The 23,209-nt window shown below is 33.4% G+C and overlaps 3 protein-coding genes across 5 annotated transcripts in view; 1 reads left to right on the top strand and 2 right to left on the bottom strand.

Annotated features, from left to right (window-relative positions):
* Positions 1-14,434, bottom strand: part of LOC141398642 (carboxypeptidase B-like) — a 38,450-nt gene extending 24,016 nt beyond the window's left edge. Inside the window, exon 1 of the mRNA XM_073976147.1 lies at positions 13,997-14,434. The gene's annotated coding sequence lies outside the window, so the exon portion shown is untranslated. The remainder of the gene's footprint in view (positions 1-13,996) is intronic.
* The window catches only part of LOC141398640 (uncharacterized), a 308,082-nt gene that overhangs the window by 26,295 nt on the left and 258,578 nt on the right, over positions 1-23,209 (top strand). The window lies entirely within an intron of this gene.
* LOC141398641 (carboxypeptidase B) overlaps positions 1-23,209 on the bottom strand; it is a 47,803-nt gene that overhangs the window by 4,508 nt on the left and 20,086 nt on the right. Inside the window, exon 4 of the mRNA XM_073976146.1 lies at positions 15,007-15,160. Within this exon, the coding sequence (XP_073832247.1) occupies positions 15,007-15,160 (154 nt within the window). The remainder of the gene's footprint in view (positions 1-15,006; positions 15,161-23,209) is intronic.

The raw sequence follows: 23,209 nt of genomic DNA, 5'->3' as shown, positions 1-23,209 counted from the left end.
AAGAAATATTACAATATCCAAATTGTGGACGAACGTGGTATTCATAGGGTTTTTTTTTACAAATTTCGGACTGTTTTCTCAAGAAGTATGGACTTGCCCCCGAAAAAACTTTACTGTCGTAATTGAGGCAGCGAATGCATGTTGCTTCAACAAAAATTAAAGTGATTAGAGAGCAGGTCTTAAAGTGAATTTATCCAAAATTGTGTGTGGGAGGTACCCGAAGGAGTGGACCGATTGAGTCCATATTGGAACCTGATCTATGTCTGGTAGATATATTAGAATGTGTAAAATATGGACCAAGTCGGTCACTCTCATCAAGAGTTATCGTGCGCACAATTTTTCCGGTCATTTTTGAACTTTTGTGGGGGATGTACCTGAAGGAGTGGACCAATATGGCTTATCTTCGAACTTAAACTAAGTTTGCACAAAATAGTACGAAGGCCACATTTTGGACCGAATCGACAGATCCGTTCGAGAGTTATTTTCCAACCACTACACACGGTGTCACACGTTTTTTTGTAGCTTTCAGGCTATTTGCTCAGGAAGTAAGGACTTGCCCCTGATGAAACTTACAACGTCGTATGGGGGGTAGTGAATACAAGTTGCTACAACAAAAATCAAAGCGATTCGAAGGCAGGTCCTAAACTGAACATTCCGAAATTTAGTGTGGGAGGTACCCGAAGGAGTGGACCGATTGAGTCCATATTGGAACATCAACTAAGACTGGTAGAAATGTCACGATGTGCAAAGTATGGATGAAATCGGTTAATTCATTCAAGAGTTATCGTGCGCACAAATTTTCCGAACATTTCCGAACTTTTGTGAGGGAGGTACCGGAAGGAATAGACCGATATAACCCATCTTCGAACTTAAACTAAGTTTGGACAATATATTACGAAAGTCAAATTTTGGACCGAATCGACAGATCCGTTCGAGAGTTATTTTGCGCTCCAGCCAGCCTGACAGACGGACGGACATGGCTACATCGACTCCAAATTGTCTGAAACACATTTCGTCCAAACAATCTTGGGGTCTAAAACCATTATTTCGATAAGGCAGATTTTGCCCGTATGAAAGTGTATATAACCTCGTTAGCATAAATGCTGAGGGTATAAAAACAGTTTTGCATAGTGCTGTAGGATGGTCCTTTATCGACATACAAAGATTCAATTTGATCGATGTACGCTTGTCGTAATTATCCATATCGGAAGTTGTGAAAAATGGTCGGACGAAGATGTTCAGAAGTAAATTCAATTTTTTTTTGCAAAGCCATTTTTTCAAGTCGCTCTAAACAACACAACACTTGGTCTTTATGTCAAACTGTCCTGAGTATGTTTAGGCTAAACATATCAATCTTTCCAAAAAAAATCAAATGGCCTAAAAAACCTAAAAATCAAGGTCAAGTGTTAACCTCGATTCATTTAAAAATCTCTCCGGCGATTATTTTTGTTTTTTTTTCAACGATGGACGTTGTAATTTCAGAATCCGCAATAACTTTCCAAGTGTAAGAACTTTTGGCTTAACTCTCACGGTGCGCATTAACTAAATTTATATGAAAGGTGCTTACACATGGGAAGTTTTCGCAGATTCTGAAAGAACAATGTTCATAGATGAGAAGAATCAAAAAACAAAAAAAAAAAAAAAAAAAAAATCGCCGGACGTATTTTCAAATAAATCGCGGTCAACACATTTTTAGGTTTTCACGGTTTTGATTGGAAACCACGACACCTAGCTACTCAACCGATTGCTACAAAATGGGTGGAAATACCTATCCAAAAAGTGGTTATACGATGGTGTTATTTTCAGGTGTTCAGGTGATATAACCCAAAACCCGACTTTTGGAACCGGGGTTTTCCCTAAAACCCTTAAAAATGTCGAAAATGGGCCCATTATGGGTGCTCGCTTAATTTATGCCAGATTATAGCTATTACTTTAACATTTCCAAAATGGTGCTATATGTTGTAATACATTCTCTGGATTTAGAGATGTGGCCCTTAGACTCTTGACAACTCGGTTCTGTTGGGCTCATTTCTTTACATTATAGGTGCCTACAGAAAAGGTTCTACATTGAACATGTCCATGATACCCATTTGGGTTTTGTACCCGGATTTTCGGGTCAAATAATCGGGTAACCGGGTCCGTCCCGCAAGAAAATTATACATCCCCATGATCAGCGCAACAATATCTACCTCTGGAAAAAATTTCAAAAAAATCAGAGAGTTTTTACTTAACTAGAGTTGTTCCGATCGCTCTTAGTAATACAATGGCCCGTATGCTTTATACAATCCCACGGTGACAATAGGTCTGTCTGGTTTTTGCTAGAAAATTGTAAAAAGGAAACAGACACCTTCCCAGCAAAAACCAGCAAGCATTCAGCTGACTTGCAAAAACAGAACAATTTGTCCGCCAATGAAGGAACCAAAGGAAGCAAGAACGTTGTATTTTAATAAAAATAAAAAAAGAAACTGACCCAAAAAAGTATTTTTTCCAATTTGCAACTTTGTTCTCCAAACAAACAACAAAATTAGTCTTGCTATTTCCACAATAAAATTGTTTTTAATTTTCACAAACATTGATCAACGAAAAAATAAAAACAGATGTTTGATTGTTTTCAAGAAGAAGAAGAGTCGCTAGTGCTTGCTAGAAGAAATTTGTCCAGCAAGAATTTGCAAACTCTCAGTAAAAGAACTGTCAAAATGTCTCTCCCGAATCGCTCTCTTTTGCTGACTTTTTGTGTTAACAGACGACTTCCAGCAACAATTGGTACAAATTGTTACAAATTCTAGTTAACCAGAGATACCTAATATAAAATGTCTGGTAGGCAAGAAAGGTATCGAAACGAGTGAAACTAGATCAAGTTCAAACACATTTGCACTTTAATCGTGATTCTCGGATTGTGTTGGAATTTTAAGAGCAGGTAGTCATTGTGATTGTGGCTACAACAGATTTTTTAATATGGGAAAACAAGGGTCAAATTCCCAATAAATAGGTCACCACTTCTGTAATACGACACCAATCTTTTTGAGTTCCAAAAATACCTAATTTTCTATGGAAATACAAGGAAAAAGACGAATAAATCACCGTAGTTTTGACCATCGTCCTAAACTTTAGCGGCCATAATCTCTGAATCTACAACTGAAATCCTCGATTTTTCACAGGAAAAACATGGTATTTAGAAAGTACAAGACCGATATTAACGCCTTACAGGAAGTGTGTTGGAAGGGGAAAGTCTTAAAAAAAAACAAGATCGTCATTTTATGCATTTGATTTTGGCAGCTGTCAAAAAGACGTGATATCGTCTTTGGTAGAGTTGTGCCAAAGGAACTATATGGAACTATCTAGTTCACTTCGCAGTTCCAATGACCCACTAGTACACTAGTACAAGGAACTAGAAACTAGATTACCCAACTCTAGTCTTTGGCCCCAGAGGACGAAATACAAGCCACAATTGGGATAGTATTTAATATCCTTAACATTGTCAGAAATAATAAAAATACAGTATGTGTTTTTCTCTCCGTTTTCCCATATGAATTATAGCTTTTTTACACAAATGAAAATTTTATGACAAAAATTAATTTTTTTTTGATAAATATTTTTAATTTTTTTTTTTTACAAAATTTTTATTTTTTATGTTTTTTTGGTTTGTTTATTGGTGTTTGTGAGTTTTTAATAAGATTGAACATATGAAAAACTCAAAAAAAAAACTCATATTTTGATGCAAAATATTAAAAAAATCAAAATTTTAATTTTGACCTTGAATTCTTCCTCTGCATAGGAAAGCTGATAGTGTCCATTCAAAAGTTACAGAGTTTTGACAAAAAAAAAAAAGATTCTGAGCCACTGTGCGGCGACATTCCCGAGTATTTCATGTAAAATTTCTCAAAATTCGGACTGGGTCATAATTGACCTAATATCATTGACCTAATATGAATCGGGTGTTGATATGAGAGAAGTTTCCCTTGTATGTATTTCATACGTAATTCATTTATTTTACGTGGCGACTTATTACATTCGACATGGCCCCAATAAATTTAAGTCAAAATTAGAATCGGATAACGCGCTTGTTACGAGTGCAAAGTTTACTGGTCGTTTTTTTTCTTTTTGAAAAGTCATTGCAACACTTGTTTCGTGATCGAACTTGCCTAATCCTTGGTTTACATTTACGAAATCCACTCGATTTCAACTGTCAATTCCTTTGCGTATACGTCAAATGAAAACTCTTCTGAAATCCGTTTGATTTCGTTTGACGTTCAATCAATGGAATTGACAGTTGAAATCGAGTGGATTTCGTAAATGTAAACTTACTATAATACCATTCTTTTTGGAATTTAATTATGGTTTAAGATACAAACATATCTAAGAGCACTGTTTGTTTGCACTATGGTAAACAAACAAAACTGCCAGTGGCATTGCAAATTTCATAATAATATGACAAAATTCTATTTGTTTAACCAATTAACATATTTTAACACTGAATACTGCCAATACTAATTTTGTATGTGCTATTTGTAAACAATAAAAGACGATTACAGAACAAATAAAAGCCAACTTAAAATGACAAAATCTGCAAAATCAATAGAGGAGTAAAATGTAAATACAAAAAAAAAATGCTATGTACGAATGCTGGTTTTGAAGATCGATAAAAGTAAACCATTAGTCAATATTTGTTCTGTGAATTTGATCTTGAACTCTAAGCGAACACCACTAACAACAATGGCATTGAGAAAGGTCAGTTAAAAGAAACAACATTTCAATTCGAATAATTACAAAATGAACAGACAAGAAGGCAAGACAAGCTGTGATAGTTGTTTCGATTAATTTACAATTCAATGGAAAAAATACTCTCTCTGATGTTTTGCAATAACAAAGTGAATAGATGAAAGCTACATACATAGGTATGTATGTAGTATGTATAATCAAAAGAAACAAATGTTTCAATTTTTTAATGAGAAGCTTCTAATTTCAAAAAATAATAAAATCTTACAGAAACAGTCCGGTATACAAATATACACATCTAAGTAAAATTAATAACAATACAGTCATATTAAGCAAAAATTTCAAAATATTATTAATGTTAATTGTTTAAGCATTTTTGTTAAATAACCCATTTTGATTTTCTATTTACCCGTCATTGCCCATTGTTGTGATAAGCTTAAATTGAAATCTCATCGAATTCAAATTTATTCTTTTTTTTTGCAATTCGACGAAGAGCTGCTGCTATTGCGAAAAAAATTTAAAATCAAGGTTTAACTGATAAACTGAAACAGAATTCATAATTATTTTGCAAATAGTTGAAACACGAACATATGAGGAGAACACTGAAAACGTGTAGCAAAACAATTGAAACTACATACATGAAATTGATAAAGCTCAACATGAATGAATGCCAATAGATTTTTTTATTTTTAAATTTTGCAAAAACAAAATAAAACAACATTTTGATAAGAGATCAATAAACTTTGTATAAAAAAATAAAAACTAAAGCTTCTATTTACTGGTAGAAAATTCCAAGTGGAATGAAAGTGTGATTTCTAAAATTGTACAGAGAAATTATTTCTTTGAAACTGTTCAGAATTTAAAAAAACGATTGAACATCTAAGAATTATTATTGAATATATCGTATCGAATTTAAAGCGGAGATATGAGTTTATAAAAATGCAAAATTACAGAAAATGGAACTAATTTATTAAAAGATCCTGTCTGTTTGATAGTAGTAAAGATCTTTATTGACGGCTTAAGCATTAATGTCCAAACGAAATGATAGCAAATTAAGGTACAATATACTACTTAAGCAAAACAAGTAATAAAACGATCATTCCTTCTTGCCGATTGAAATATTAAAACAATAAAAACTATTAAAAAATAAAAACTATTGTTCATAGTGAAATGTTATTTTCAATAATTACGATTTTAAAGATATATGTGAGATTTTAAACAGATAAGAGAATACTTTGGTAAAATATATAAATTCGACTGAAACAAAGTTTTTTTGTCAAGTAAAATGAATTTTACAAAATTTGTAAAGGATTTATACCCTCAACATTTATGGTAACGAGAAAATTTTCAGACAATTTGGAGTCGATTTAGCAATGTCCGTCCATCTGTCTGACTGGCTGGTGCGCACGATAACTCTCGAACGGATGAACCGATTTGGTATTTCGCAATATTTTGTCCAAACTTAGATTAAGTTCGAAGATGGGTTATATCGGTCTACCCCTTCCGGTACCTCCCCCACAAAAGTTCGAAAATGTTCGGAAAATTTGTGCGCACGATAACTCTTGAAGGGAGGAACCGATTTGGTCCATACTTTGCACAACGTGAAATTTCTACCTAACTTAGATGAGATTCCAATATGGACTCAATCGGTCCACGCCTTCGGGTACCTCCCACACAAAATTTCGGAAAAGTTCAGTTTAGGACCTGCTCTGGAATCGTTTTGATTTTTGTTGTAGCAACTTGTATTCACGGCCCCCATACGGCGGTACAAGTTTCATCAGGGGAAAAACCATACTTCCTGAGAAAATAGCCTGAAAGGTTCAAAAAACACCTGTAACACCGTGTGTAGTGGTTGGAGCGCAAGATAACTCTCGAACGGATCTGCCGATTCGATCCAAAATTTGGCCTTCATAATATTTTGTCCAAACTTAGTTTAAGTTCGAAGATAAGCCATATCGGTTTACTCCTTCAGGTATCCCACACAAGTACAAGTTCGAATATTGACTATATGTGTCTACTCCTTCTGGTACCTCTCATATAAAATTTCGGATAAGTTCAATTTAATACCTGCTCTCGCATTCGCTACCTCCATTACGACGGTAAAAGTTTTTTTCAGGGGCAAGTCAATATTTCTCGGGAAAACAGCCCGAAAGGTGGAAAAATCCCTATGTCACCATATGTGGCGGTCGGAGAGCACGATAACTCTCGAACTGTTCAACCGATATGGTCCAACATTTCGTCTTCGCCATATTATATCCAAACTTAGTTTCTTGGGGCAAGACCCGTCCACAACTTCTGGTACTTCTCCCCAATATTTAAAAAAATTTCAATAAAATGCTAGGACGACATCACTTGAATGGGGCAATTAATTTGGTCCAAACTTTGGATCTCCTAATATTTTGTCAAAATTTAGTTTAACTTCTAAAATGGCCATATCGGTCCTCCCAGAGGGTACCTCCCCCACCAAAGTTCAACATTTGTGTCTTAGTGCAGTTAATTTCTAATCCACATTTTTGTCGGCAAGTTCAATGTCCAAAAAGGGCCACAAAATTCTGAAGAGACCTTAAACACATCGATCTGTCCGTAGGTGAAAGTTTCACTTCACATTGGCTGAGGGTATATATCTGTCGGCAAAGCCGACTGACACTTTTTTACTTTTTTTTTTTTGAAATCACGCTACAGGTCTGAATTTTGATCGGATCATCACGAAATTTTGGGGTATGATGGGGGTCTCACGAGAAAGAAAGCATATTGATGTTGGTAATGGTCGGATAATATACAGGGGCCGGAATGGGCAAAAAACTTCTGTGGAGAACAATCAACGTTTTATTAATATGCGAATATCTCCGCTCCTAGTAGGCGTATTCCAAAAGGAAAGCCTTGACGAGTAAAACATCACCTTTTTTATGATGCAAAATAGGTTGGCGCACACCCCACTCTCTGCTTTTGTTGGATGCGTTTCAACAATGAGGATATGTCCCCAATTGCTTTACCAAAATTGGTGAAATGCTTCTGATGTTGAAAAAGACTCTGGGATATCCCAATTTCCAAATTATGCAATTTTATTTCCATATCAGATATTTCTGCTTCTGTTCGACATATTCCAAGGAGAGAGCTTGATAATGAAACTGAAACAATTGAGCTTTAAATTAATAAAAAATTTGGCTTTTATCGTAAAATATTATAATATTTTAAAGTTTTTACTTTAATGACAAATATTTCTGCTTCTATTTGGTGTATTAAAGCTTTCAAAGATTTCAATCAGTACTAAGTAGATGTCGGCAGTAGTCAAATATAAAATGAAAAGCCAGATAGGTGAAAACTTTAATATCTCCCTAAAAAATGTTTACGAGTGAAAGGCTTATGCACAGGGGTAGTGGTGTAGGGTATCACATAGACGGCTCCGTCCCGACTATAGCCTTTTCCCACTTGTTTTCAAGTCAAATTACTTTTACTAAATTTGTAAAGAGTTTATTAATTTATTTGGTATTTACATAAGATTTATGATTTTAATAATTTTCTACAGAAAATTCGAAATACAGTCGATTCGTTTGCAAAATTTGGCTTGAAACACAAAAATACATGAAAACCAAAACCGAAATTCCGAACTTTTGTTTCAGGTGTGTCAAAGTTATATCGGTGTTGGATCATTGCTGATTACACACGTTTTTATTTTTTTTTTAAGAAAAAAAAACTTTTTTTGGGGAAAGGACTCACTGATGTCAAAAATATACTCAAAGAATTTCCGATTTTTCGTTTTCCCGGAAAATGGTGTTCGAAATTTCAAACCCTGTCAACTTTGTATGGAAGTAACAAATTTTAATTTGTTTGCTGTTTTTTTATGTATTTTATCTTTTGAATGAAAAAATTTTATTTTGTTTTATCTTTTTTGAATGAAAAAATGGTAGAAGATTGGTATTGAGTCTTCTTTGTGCCTACAAAACTTTTCCCCAGAAATGTGTCAGTACTGGTCCAAGTCTTGTATTACCCCCCATAGAACGGTACCGCCCGATATTCGTTTTTTCAGGGATTTAGCTACATTGCTGTTTAGTTTGGGGCTTATACGCATACATACATATATCCATGATTCGTAACCAGTTACAATCTTATAAAAGTCTTTGACCGTAACTTTTCAACATTTCTTTCCGATTGCCAAACCTTTTTGGTGGAAGAAATGCCCAAGAATGCCTCTATCTCATGGTATGTCACACGACGATCTTAAATTACACCGTGCAACATTTTTAAGGTGATCTACAAACCCAAACGACAAAAAAACCCCTGGTTGGGTTTCCAGCTTGGATTTTATGGCCCCATCTAAACATGGTTAAGTATTGACTTTTTCAAGCAATTTGGGGCTGTATTTCTGAAACTAAGGCGAATCTTCATATGACCTCCAATACGCGCAGAAAAATATATGTTAGAAATATGTTTGGATCCAAACAAATATTTGTTTGGGACTGGTTTCAAACATATATATCTTTGGATCCAAACGTAAATTGTTTGTGTCCAAACAAATATATGTATGTATGTATGTAGGTTTCAGACTGACAAAAAAACCAAACACAATAATAAAAAATATATTGATTTTGTATCACAAGCTTGCTTTAAAATCTGTCACAGTGCTCTTGAATCAAATTTAAATGGAAGGTGCTTACACCTGGGAAGTTTTTGCGAATTCTGAAGCTACAATGTTCATAGATGAGAAAAATCAAAAAACAAAAAAAAAAAAAAATCGGCCGAGCGCTTTTTAAATAAATCGATATTCAAGTTGACATTTGTAGCGGTTGTTTAGGTTTTCACGATTTTGCTTTGAAACCGCAAGTCCTATCAATGTGACTGAAAAAAATGTTTTAGCTATGAAAATTCTCTACAAGATTGACCTTTACGTTATTTTCGTAGGTTTTACCATTTTTGAGATGTAGAAGTTCAAATTGGGACAATGCACTGACTGTATTGTCTCCTTATAAAACAATGACATGAAGGGTGCGCCTTAACTAACTTTTAATGAAAACCGATTACACAAGGGAAATATTTGTGAATTCTGAAACAGCAAGGTTCATAGCGCTTTTTAAATAAATCGCGATTCAAGTTGATATTTTTAAAGGTGTAAGCACCTTCCATTTAAATTTGATTCAAGAGCACCGTGCTGCATGTACCGTAATGTGGCGCTATACAAATCATTGACATATACCAAACATTTTTAGTAACCAAACTTCTCCATAAAGGACTCGAAATATTAAATTACGTTAAACTAAGTTTGAAAGAAAGTTTTGAAAAAGTTTTAGAGTTTATCTGCACAATACCCATTTTAGTATGCGCCGGTAGGTTTTTGGAACTTGGACCATTATCTCAGGAAGTATTGTCTTACCCCGGAAAAAGATTGTACCGTTGTAAATGAGACCGTTAGAACAACCTACTGAAAAAAAGAATCTAAACGACACGAAAGGAGCTCTTAAATTCACTTTATCCGAATTTTGTGTGGGAGGTACCCGAACTTGTGGACCGATATAATCCATATTCCAACCTGATACATGACTGGATGAAATAATATGATGTGCAAAGTCTGCACCAATCAGAAACTCCCTGCGAAAATTAACTTGCGGATTTGTCATTTTGTTTGGTGCCGTCAGGGTTTCTTGGAACATTTAGGCAAATATCTCAGGAAGTATGGACTTGCGCAAGAAAAAAAGTGTACCGTCGTAAAGCGAGCCGCAGGGACAACTTACTGAAACAACTTTCAAAACGATCCGAGATGAGCTCTTAAACTTCACTTTATCTGAATTTTGTGTGGGAGATACCCGAAGGAGTGGACCGATATAGTCCAACCTGATACATGACTGGATGAAATAATATGATGTGCAAAGTCTGCACCAATCAGAAACTCCCTGCGAAAATTATCTTGCGGATTTGCCATTTTGTTTGGTGCCGTCAGGGTTTCTTGGAACATTCAGGCAAATATCTCAGGAAGCATAGACTTGCGCAAGAAAAAACTTTTACAGTCGTAACGGAAGCCGCAAGGAGAAACTGCTGAAAAAATTCAAGACGATCCGAGAGGAGCTCTTAAAGTTCACTTTATCCGAATTTTGTGTGGTAGGTAGGTACCCGAAGGAGTGGACCGATATAGTCCATATTCCAACATTATACATGACTGGATGAAATAATATGATGTGCAAAGTCTGCACCAATCAGAAACTCCCTGCGAGAATTAGCTTGCGGATTTGCCATTTTGGTTGGTGCCGTTAGAGTTTCTTGGAACTTTTAGGCCAATATCTCAGGAAAGGGTATTCTAGCCTAAAGGCCGAGGATATTTAAAAGGAGAATTGTATTGGCCAACAGATGCTACTTTGGCTTAAATAAGCAGTTAATGAAAGAAGCCACATCTCGTCAAACAAAAACAACGCTTTATTAGAGCTGGCAAACTATCGATATCCGCAACATTCGATAGTTTCGATATTTGCATTTCAAAGTATCGGTAGAATCGATACTATCGTCGCCCTTTCGTTTCAACGCACAGTGGAAAGAGGTGACACAATTGGTCTGTTCCAGTACTGCAAGAATCTACTAATTTTTACTATTTTTTCCGATAACATAAAGGAAAAATTGTTATCGGAGTAAAAAATAGTAGCTTCTTGTAGGTTCTGGAACAGAGCAAATATTTCTAGATCTAAAATTTCCTGTATTGGTTCTTGGGGCAGGATTCCTATATTATTGTTTTTAATATGTTTCATTTAACATTTATTTCCTTTATGAGATTTTTCATTTCACATTTTCATAGTAACAGGATCGAGCCCCTGGTGAAGAAAACCATTAAAACAGCAAAAATCAACTCTGTAGGTCCGATTTGGGTGACGTAGGGGATTAATGATACCAAGGAACGGCCTTGTGACTGGCTTTAACATGGCAAAGCCCATGACTTATATTGGTCCCACTTTCATCTCAAGTGAACACTGACCTTCCCGTGGTGTCACCTGGGGAACTGCTTTTAACGCCCGTCAAAACAGCTTACTATGAAAAAACCAAAAAAAAAAAAGAAGAAAAGCAAAGCCCTCTAAAGTTGACGACCCCCGCAAACGTATTAAGGACCATGATCATCGAATCTGCACAGAGTAGGTGCAGTTTGCGCACTGCCGGATGTACAAGTACAAAGCTGATATTATCGCCCTTCAGGAAGTGCGATGAAATCGGGCAGACGTAAAGATCACGAACGATTACGCAATGTATTATAGCTACCATGAAACGAAGCATGAGCTAGGTGTTGGATTTATGTTAAACCGGAGGCTTAAAAATCTCTTATCCTGTTTCACTCCGGTTGATGAGAGAATTGCCACAATCCGTATAAAAGCAAAGTTTTTTAACATCAGTCACACCTGCGCCCATGCTCCGACTGAAGAGAAAGACGAACAGACCAAGGATATATTCTACGAGCGCCTAGAGAAAGCATATGACCGCTGCCCTGGCCATGACATTAAGATTGTTCTAGGAGATTTTAATGCTAAAATTGTAAGGGAAAATATATTTGGTCCCACGGTCGGCAAGTTCAGCCTTCACGAGGTAACATCCGACAACAAGATGAAGCTGATTGATTTTGCACCTCGACATACACAAGGCTACGTGGATATCTCCAGATGGGAAAACAAAAAATCAGATTTATCATGTTGTGATAGACGGAAGACACTCCTCCAGTGTGTTAGATGTCCGATCGATTCGATTTCCGAAAATCGATTCTGATCATTTCCTTGTAGCTGCCAAGGTACGTACGCACTCGTCTTAATGTTGCGGCAAAAGGCGATCTAACACAGGACAGAAGCTGGATTTCGAGAAGCTGCAAACACAACGGACAGCACAAACCTACTCCGCTCAGCTGACCCGCATGCTGGGCGAAAGCACTCCTTGTCCCGATAATGTGGAAGCGCAGTGGCAAAGAATAGCCCACTCCCTTCAGACTGCCGCAAAATCTATACTTGGATACCAAAAACCTCCATCTAAAAATGTATGGTACGATCAGGAGTGTCGTAAAGCTACAGAAGAGAAGAACGCGGCATACAGAGCAACACTGCATTCAGTAGCAGGGATGCCAACTGCTCCGAGGTAAAAATCGCTACAGCCACATACGCACCATAGGTCTATATCGATTTTTACCTTAAAACAGTTGACATTCCTGCTTAAACAGTGGTTTTTGTACGTCAAAAATCACCACAAATAGCGGGAAAACCACCAAGTTGGCACCCCTGTTCGGTAGCAACATGAAGAGCGAGAGAAACTTATCGGGAGAAGAGGAGCAGAAGCGTATTTACAGGGGAAAAAGAAGGAGCAAGAAAAACGTGAGCGTGAGTAACTCGAGATGTTCAGGAATCAGTTCGGCTTATGGAACAAGACGTTCTGTTAAGTATAAAAGCCAGCTAAGTATGTAGGTCTGATTTTGATTATAGTTTCCATATAATGGTCCCACGTGCTAATGGGTATTTTGAGATGTTTAGACACAGTTGCTCTTTCTAAAAATATGTCTGTTTCAGAACTTCAAGAACATATTTTTGCCGGGTTAACCTTGTTTATGAGATTTACGTGATGTATACGCAATGGAAATTTGAAATCCAGTGGATTTATTAAATCCGGTTGTATGTAAGCGTACTATTATAGTACGTTTGTATATGAACGGATTTAACGAACCCACTGGGTTTATTGGGTATACGTCAAATAAATCCTCATAAAGAAGGTTAAACCGACAAAGACCTATGGCGGAATGATAAATACCCAAAAGACATTGGAAATCGATAGTGACATTCAAAATAAATTATCGATAGTAACACACCATCGATTGTTTGCCAGCTCTACGCTTTATAAAACACTGATACTATCCGTGCTGATGTATGGTTCCGACGCCTGGGTACTTGCGCAAGCAGACAAGGCTGTGTTAATGTCCCATAGTAGGGGTGTACGATACACTATTTCGGCTCCGTCCGACTATAGTCTTTTCTTACTCGTTTTAATATAATGTGATTTTATAAGAAAACAAAGACGCTTTTGCCATAAATATTCTTTCCATTGACAGTTATGCGATATGTATTTTAATACAAATGTCATTACGATTATCGCTCAAAGAAACAACTTCTTTGTGTTGATGCAGTTCGTATAGGAGAATTAAATGGCAGTAGGAGAAGTGATGTAATATTAACAAATTTTATTTTTTAATATTTATGTATAATTCAAATAATCTACATCGTAGATTACTGTGGCTTTATACCGGCATTTTAAAAATTTAGCTAATTAAAACATTTAATACCATCATCGTATTTCACAAAACCATCATCACATTTCTGTGACATTTATGTTCAGTAATTATAAGCACATTTTTCCAATGCAATTCCAACTACGAAAAAAACTTTTATCCATGTAATCCATCTGTAATACAATTGAAAACTATTTTTCGTTGTTATATCCGCAAGTTTTTAACTAGGAAATGTTTTTTGTTGATAACTAACACGAAAATGTACAAAAAGCGAAAAAAACTGAATATGAATGTTTATAGTAATTTTTCCATAGTTTGATATTTGACGATAGCCGGCCACATGCCTTTACCCTGCAGGCAGGCAACACATCGCACAAACACTGAGCCCGGTTGATAGCACAGCAAAGTGGTTTCAACCAAATGCAAACAATATTTTTTTACATTATGCATAGACTTGAGTGTGTGTTTTATCATCACCATCAACATCATCATCGTCGTCATAAGTGTAATAACAACACGCCATAAGTGTGTCTGGAACAGGAGCGTAGGTGGGTGGATAGTCGTATGTGTTTTATACATAAGGCTTAAATTGTCCTGGCCAAAAAGGTCTATTATTATGCTCTCTTATGATGTCTGACAATGACCTTAATACCAAAACTTCAACAATACTTCATTATCTCTGCTGAAGCTAGAGTTTGCATGTGTTGTTTCTCTCTCTACCCCTCATATTTCATTGACATTCACAATTTACTCCCCGCCCCATCTTTTTAAATATTTTTTTGTTCGTTTTATATTAAAACACACATTCAATGTTAAAATGACAATTAATTAATTTCTCAATTAGATGATAATGTTAGTTGTGTTTAGTTGTTGTTGCTGTTTTTGTTTTAGGTTACTGAGTAGTGGGAGGTAAAATGCACAACAGAGTACTATGATGTATTTTGTTATCTACATGTAGGGTACTGCAATTCATTTCAAAAGTGCCAATAATGTGTTATATGTGAAAATGAACATGCTTTTTAAATGAATTCTTTGAATTTATTTTTTCGATTTGACTGACTCACCTCAAAACCTTCAAATCTCTGCCTTCAGCTGTTTTACCAATTGTATAGAGACGACAAATATTGGGAAACTTTCCACGTATCTCACGCATGAATGCATAAATGGTATCCAAATCATGATAGTCCTTCCAATGAATGCCACTGCGAGCAGCCTTTTCTGCAACAACAAAAGAGTTACAACAAATTTAGTAAACGATGTTTGGCAAAAAATTGATTCTACTTTAAAATGTTAAAGGTAAAAGCATGGGTAGAATGTATGCAGATATGTGTTGTTAAATTAGATTGAATGTATTTCCAGGAACAACTACAACGTAGTAAATGTTTGAGTAGGCTGAACATTTTTGGCTAAAATCTCAATTTAACATTTCGAAATGGAATATAATATGATCTACTTAGGAGATTGTGAAAAAATAAGTTTAGGGTTTAATTTACATTATAAAATATTTTTAAAAATCCACTACCATCCAAAAAATTTTTAAAACATCCACAACCACATTTGGAGCTCAGAAAATATTTTTTTGGATCAGAGAATATTTTTAAAAAATCCCCGGCCGACCACGTTTGTCAGAACATATTTTTAAAAAATCCAGCACCATTTTTGTGGGTCAGAAGATATTTCTAAAAAATCCACGACAAAGTTTGTGGGTCAGAAAATATTTTTAAAAAATCCACGACCACGTTTGTTAGTCAAACAAATATTTTTAAAAAATCTACGACCACTTTTGTTAGTCAAACAAATATTTTTAAAAAATCCACGACCACGACGCATGATTTTCAAAAATCCACGACCATGGATGGATGGCTCTGAAAATATTTGTAAAAAATCCACGACCATAACGTATGATTTTCAAAAATCCACGACGATGGATGGTTTGCTCTGAAAATATTTTTAAAAAATCCACGACCACGTTTGTGGCTCAGAAAATATTTTTTAAAAAATCCTCGACCATGTTTGTGAGTCATAAAATATTGTTAAAAAATCCACGACCATGGATGCATGGCTCTGAAAATATTTTTAAAAATCCACGACCACGTTTGTAAGTCAAAAAAATATTTTTAAAAAATCCAAGACCACGTTTGTAAGTCAAAAAAATATTTTTAAGAAATCCACGACCACGTTTGTAAGTCAAAAAATTATTTTTAAAAAATCCACGACCACGTTTGTAAGTCAAGAAAATATTTTTAAAAAATCCACGACCACGTTTGTAAGTCAAAAAAATATTTTTTAAAAATCCACGACCACGTTTGTAAGTCAAAAAATATTTTTAAAAAAACCAAGACCAAGTTTTGGCTCAGAAAATATTTTTAAAAACTCCACGACCACGTTTGTAAGTCAAAAAATATTTTTAAAAAATCCACGACCAAGTTTTGGCTCAGAAAATATTTTTAAAAAATCCACGACCCATTTTTGGCAAAGAAAATATTTTTAAAAAAAATCCACGACCACGGAAGGGTGGCTCTGAAAATATTTAAAAAAAAAAAATCCACGAGCATGGATGGATGTGCTCAGAAAATATTTTTAAAAAATCCAAAACATCAGAAAATATGTTTTAAAAAGCCACTACCACGTTTCTGGGTCAGAAAATATTTTTAAAAAATCTACGACCACGTTTGTGGCTCAGAAAATATTTTTAAAAAATCTGAAAATATTTAAAAAAAATTCACGACCACTTTCGTGGTTCAGAAAATATTTTTAAAAAATTCACGACCACGTTCGTGGATCAGAAAATATTTTTAAAAAATTCACGACCACGGTTGTGGATCAGAAAATATTTTTAAAAAATTCACGACCACGGTTGTGGATCAGAAAATATTAAAAAAATCCACGACCATGTTTGTGGGTCAGAAAATATTTTTAAAAATTCCGCGACCTCGTTTGTGGCTCAGACAATATTTTTTAAAAATCCAAAACATCAGAAAATATTTATAAAACATCCAAGACCATGTTTGTGGTTTAAAAAATATTTTTAAAAAATCCACGACCAAGTTTGTGGCTCAGAAAATATTTTTAAAAAATCCACGACCAAGTTTGTGGCTCAGAAAATATTTGTAAAAAATCCACGATCAAGTTTGTGGCTCAGAAAATATTTTTAAAAAATCCACGACCACGTTTGTGGTTTAAAAAATATTTTTAAAAAATCTACGACCACGTTTGTGGTTTAAAAAATATTTTTAAAAAATCCACGACCAAGTTTGTGGTTAAAAAAATATTTTTTTAAAAATCCACGACCACGTTTGTGGTTTAAAAAATTATTTTAAAAAATCCACGACCAAGTTTGTGGCTCAGAAAATATTTTTAAAAAATCCACGACCACGTTTGCGGCTCAGACAATATTTTTAAAAAAATCCACGACCACGTTTGTGGTTTAAAAAATATTTTTAAAAAATCCACGACCACGTTTGTGGTTTAAAAAATATTTTAAAAAAATCCACGACCACGTTTGTGGTTTAAAAAATATTTTTAAAAAATCCACGACCAAGTTTGTGGTTAAAAAAATATTTTTTTAAAAATCCACGACCACGTTTGTGGTTTAAAAAATTATTTTAAAAAATCCACGACCAAGTTTGTGGCTCAGAAAATATTTTTAAAAAATCCACGACCACGTTTGCGGCTCAGACAATATTTTTAAAAAAATCCACGACCACGTTTGTGGTTTAAAAAATATTTTTAAAAAATCCACGACCACGTTTGTGGTTTAAAAAATATTTTAAAAAAATCCACGACCACGTTTGTGGTTTAAAAAATATTTTTAAAAAATCCACGACCACGTTTGTGGTTTAAAAAATATTTTTAAAAAATCCACGACCACGTTTGTGGTTTAAAAAATATTTTTAAAAAATCCACGACCACGTTTGTGGTTTAAAAAATATTTTTAAAAAATCCACGACCACGTTTGTGGTTTAAAAAATATTTTAAAAAAATCCACGACCACGTTTGTGGTTTAAAAAATATTTTTAAAAAATCCACGACCAAGTTTGTGGTTAAAAAAATATTTTTTTAAAAATCCACGACCACGTTTGTGGTTTAAAAAATTATTTTAAAAAATCCACGACCAAGTTTGTGGCTCAGAAAATATTTTTAAAAAATCCACGACCACGTTTGCGGCTCAGACAATATTTTTAAAAAAATCCACGACCACGTTTGTGGTTTAAAAAATATTTTTAAAAAATCCACGACCACGTTTGTGGTTTAAAAAATATTTTAAAAAAATCCACGACCACGTTTGTGGTTTAAAAAATATTTTTAAAAAATCCACGACCACGTTTGTGGTTTAAAAAATATTTTTAAAAAATCCACGACCACGTTTGTGGTTTAAAAAATATTTTTAAAAAATCCACGACCACGTTTGTGGTTTAAAAAATATTTTTAAAAAATCCACGACCACGTTTGTGGTTTAAAAAATATTTTTAAAAAATCCACGACCACGTTTGTGGTTTAAAAAATATTTTTAAAAAATCCACGACCACGTTTGTGGTTTAAAAAATATTTTTAAAAAATCCACGACCACGTTTGTGGTTTAAAAAATATTTTTAAAAAATCCACGACCACGTTTGTGGTTTAAAAAATATTTTTAAAAAATCCACGACCACGTTTGTGGTTTAAAAAATATTTTTAAAAAATCCACGACCACGTTTGTGGTTTAAAAAATATTTTTAAAAAATCCACGACAACGTTTGTGGCTCTGAAAATATTTTTAAAAAATCCACGACCACGTTTGTGGTTTAAAAAATATTTTTAAAAAATCCACGACAACGTTTGTGGCTCTGAAAATATTTTTAAAAAATCCACGATCACGTTTGTGGTTTAAAAAATATTTTTAAAAAATCCACGACCACGTTTGTGGTTTAAAAAATATTTTTAAAAAATCCACGACAACGTTTGTGGTTTAAAAAATCCACGACCACGTTTGTGGTTTAAAAAATATTTTTAAAAAATCCACGACCACGTTTGTGGTTTAAAAAATATTTTTAAAAAATCCACGACCACGTTTGTGGTTTAAAAAATATTTTTAAAAAATCCACGACCACGTTTGTGGTTTAAAAAATATTTTTAAAAAATCCACGACCACGTTTGTGGTTTAAAAAATATTTTTAAAAAATCCACGACCACGTTTGTGGTTTAAAAAATATTTTTAAAAAATCCACGACCACGTTTGTGGTTTAAAAAATATTTTTAAAAAATCCACGACCACGTTTGTGGTTTAAAAAATATTTTTAAAAAATCCACGACCACGTTTGTGGTTTAAAAAATATTTTTAAAAAATCCACGACCACGTTTGTGGTTTAAAAAATATTTTTAAAAAATCCACGACCACGTTTGTGGTTTAAAAAATATTTTTAAAAAATCCACGACCACGTTTGTGGTTTAAAAAATATTTTTAAAAAATCCACGACCACGTTTGTGGTTTAAAAAATATTTTTAAAAAATCCACGACCACGTTTGTGGTTTAAAAAATATTTTTAAAAAATCCACGACAACGTTTGTGGCTCTGAAAATATTTTTAAAAAATCCACGACCACGTTTGTGGTTTAAAAAATATTTTTAAAAAATCCACGACAACGTTTGTGGCTCTGAAAATATTTTTAAAAAATCCACGATCACGTTTGTGGTTTAAAAAATATTTTTAAAAAATCCACGACCACGTTTGTGGTTTAAAAAATATTTTTAAAAAATCCACGACAACGTTTGTGGTTTAAAAAATCCACGACCACGTTTGTGGTTTAAAAAATATTTTTAAAAAATCCACGACCACGTTTGTGGTTTAAAAAATATTTTTAAAAAATCCACGACCACGTTTGTGGTTTAAAAAATTTTTTTAAAAAATCCACGACCACGTTTGTTGTTTAAAAAATATTTTTAAAAAATCCACGACCACGTTTGTGGTTTAAAAAATCCACGACCACGTTTGTGGTTTAAAAAATATTTTTAAAAAATCCACGACCACGTTTGTGGTTTAAAAAATATTTTTAAAAAATCCACGACCACGTTTGTGGTTTAAAAAATATTTTTAAAAAATCCACGACCACGTTTGTGGTTTAAAAAATATTTTTAAAAAATCCACGACCACGTTTGTGGTTTAAAAAATATTTTTAAAAAATCCACGACCACGTTTGTGGTTTAAAAAATATTTTTAAAAAATCCACGACCACGTTTGTGGTTTAAAAAATATTTTTTAAAAATCCACGACAGAAAACATTTTTAAAAAATCCACGACCATCGATGGATGGCTCTGAAAATATTTTTAAAAAATCCACGCCATGGATGGATGTCTCTGTAAATATTTTTAAAAAAATCCACAACCACGTTTGTGGTTTAAAAAATATTTTTAAAAAAATCCACGCCATGGATGGATGTCTCTGTAAATATTTTTAAAAAAATCCACAACCACGTTTGTGATTTAAAAAATATTTTTAAAAAAATCCACAACCACGTTTGTGGTTTAAAAAATATTTTTAAAAAATCCACGACCACGTTTGTGGTTTAAAAAATATTTTTAAAAAATCCACGACCACGTTTGTGGTTTAAAAAATATTTTTAAAAAATCCACGACCACGTTTGTGGTATAAAAAATATTTTTAAAAAATCCACGACCACGTTTGTAGTTTAAAAAATATTTTTAAAAAATCCACGACCACGTTTGTGGTTTAAAAAATATTTTTAAAAAATCCACGACCACGTTTGTGGTTTAAAAAATATTTTTAAAAAATCCACGACCACGTTTGTGGTTTAAAAAATATTTTTAAAAAATCCACGACCGCGTTTGTGGTTCAGAAAACATTTTTAAAAAATCCACGACCATCGATGGATGGCTGTGAAAATATTTTTAAAAAATCCACGCCATGGATGGATGTCTCTGTAAATATTTTTAAAAAAATCCACGACCACGTTTGTGGTTTAAAAAATATTTTTAAAAAATCCACGACCACGTTTGTGTTTGAAAAAATATTTTAAAAAAATCCACGACCACATTTGTGGTTTAAAAAATATTTTTAAAAAATCCACGACCACGTTTGTGGTTTAAAAAATATTTTTAAAAAATCCACGACCACTTTTGTGGTTGAAAAAATATTTAAAAAAAAATCCACGACCACATTTGTGGTTTAAAAAATATTTTTAAAAAATCCACGACCACGTTTGTGGTTTAAAACATATTTTTAAAAAATCCACGACCACGTTTGTGGTTTAAAAAATATTTTTAAAAAATCCACGACCACGTTTGTGGTTTAAAACATATTTTTAAAAAATCCACGACCACTTTTAAAAAATATTTTTAAAAAATCCACGACCACGTTTGTGGTTTAAAAAATATTTTTAAAAAATCGACGACCACGTTTGTGGTATAAAAAATATTTTAAGAAAAATCCACGACCACGTTTGTGGTTTAAAAAATATTTTTAAAAAATCCACGACCACGTTTGTGGTTTAAAAAATATTTTTAAAAAATCGACGACCACGTTTGTGGTATAAAAAATATTTTAAGAAAAATCCACGACCACGTTTGTGGTTTAAAAAATATTTTTAAAAAATCCACGACCACGTTTGTGGTTTAAAAAATATTTTTAAAAAATCCACGACCACGTTTGTGGTTTAAAAATTATTTTTAAAAAATCCACGACCACGTTTGTGAGTCACAAAATATTTTTAAAAAATCCACGACCAAGTTTTTGAGTCACAAAATATTTTTAAAAAATCCACGACCACTTTTGTGAGTCACAAATATTTTTAAAAAATCCACGACCACGTTGTAATTCAAAAAATATGTTTAAAAATGTACGACCACGTTTGTGAGTCACAAAATATTTTTAAAAAATCCACGACCACGTTTGTGAGTCACAAAATATTTTGAAAAAATCCACGACCACGTTTGTGAGTCACAAAATATTTTGAAAAAATCCACGACCACGTTTGTGAGTCACAAATATTTTTAAAAAATCCACGACCACGTTTGTAATTCAAAAATATATGTTTAAAAATGCACGACCAAGTTTGTGAGTCACAAAATATTTTTAAAAAATCCACGACCAAGTTTTGGCTCAGAAAATATTTTTAAAAATCCACGACCAAGTTTGTGATTCAGAAAATATTTTTAAAAAATCCACGACCAAGTTTGTGGCTCAGAAAATATTTTTAAAAAATCCACGACCAAGTTTGTGGCAAAGAAAATATTTTTAAAAAATCCACGACCAAGTTTGTGGCTCAGAAAATATTTGTAAAAAATCCACGATCAAGTTTGTGGCTCAGAAAATATTTTTAAAAAATCCACGACCAAGTTTGTGGCTCAGAAAATATTTTTAAAAAATCCACGACCATGTTTGTGGCTCAGAAAATATTTGTAAAAAATCCACGACCAAGTTTGTGGCTCTGAAAATATTTGTAAAAAATCCACGACCAAGTTTGTGGCTCTGAAAATATTTGTAAAAAATCCACGACCAAGTTTGTGGCTCTGAAAATATTTTTAAAAAATCCACGACCACGTTTGTGGTTTAAAAAATACTTTTAAAAATCCACGACAACGTTTGTGGTTTAAAAAATATTTTTAAAAAATCCACGACCACGTTTGTGGTTTAAAAAATATTTTTAAAACATCAACGACCACGTTTGTGGTTTAAAAAATATTTTTAAAAAATCCACGACCACGTTTGTGGTTTAAAAAATATTTTTAAAAAATCCACGACCAAGTTTGTGGCTCAGAAAATATTTTTAAAAAATCCACGACCAAGTTTGTGGCTCAGAAAATATTTTTAAAAAATCCACGACCAAGTTTGTGGCTCAGAAAATATTTTTAAAAAATCCACGACCAAGTTTGTGGCTCAGAAAATATTTTTAAAAAATCCACGACCAAGTTTGTGGCTCAGAAAATATTTTTAAAAAATCCACGACCAAGTTTGTGGCTCAGAAAATATTTTTAAAAAATCCACAACCAAGTTTGTGGCTCAGAAAATACTTTTAAAAAATCCACGACCACGTTTGTGGTTTAAAAAATATTTTTAAAAAATCCACGACCACGTTTGTGGTTTAAAAAATATTTTTAAAAAATCCACGACCACGTTTGTGGTTTAAAAAATATTTTTAAAAAATATTTTTTGTGGTTTAAAAAAATATTTTTAAAAAATCCACGACCGCGTTTGTGGCTCAGAAAATATTTTTAAAAAATCCCCGACCACGTTTGTGGCTTAGAAAATCCGCGACCACGTTTGTGGCTCA

Source organism: Musca autumnalis, unplaced genomic scaffold (assembly GCF_047663935.1).
Source record: "Musca autumnalis isolate F117 unplaced genomic scaffold, ASM4766393v1 scaffold_3, whole genome shotgun sequence".
NCBI lineage: Eukaryota > Metazoa > Arthropoda > Insecta > Diptera > Muscidae > Musca > Musca autumnalis.
The sequence above is the reverse complement of the archived record's forward strand: the minus strand, read 5'-3'. Positions and strand labels throughout refer to the sequence as shown.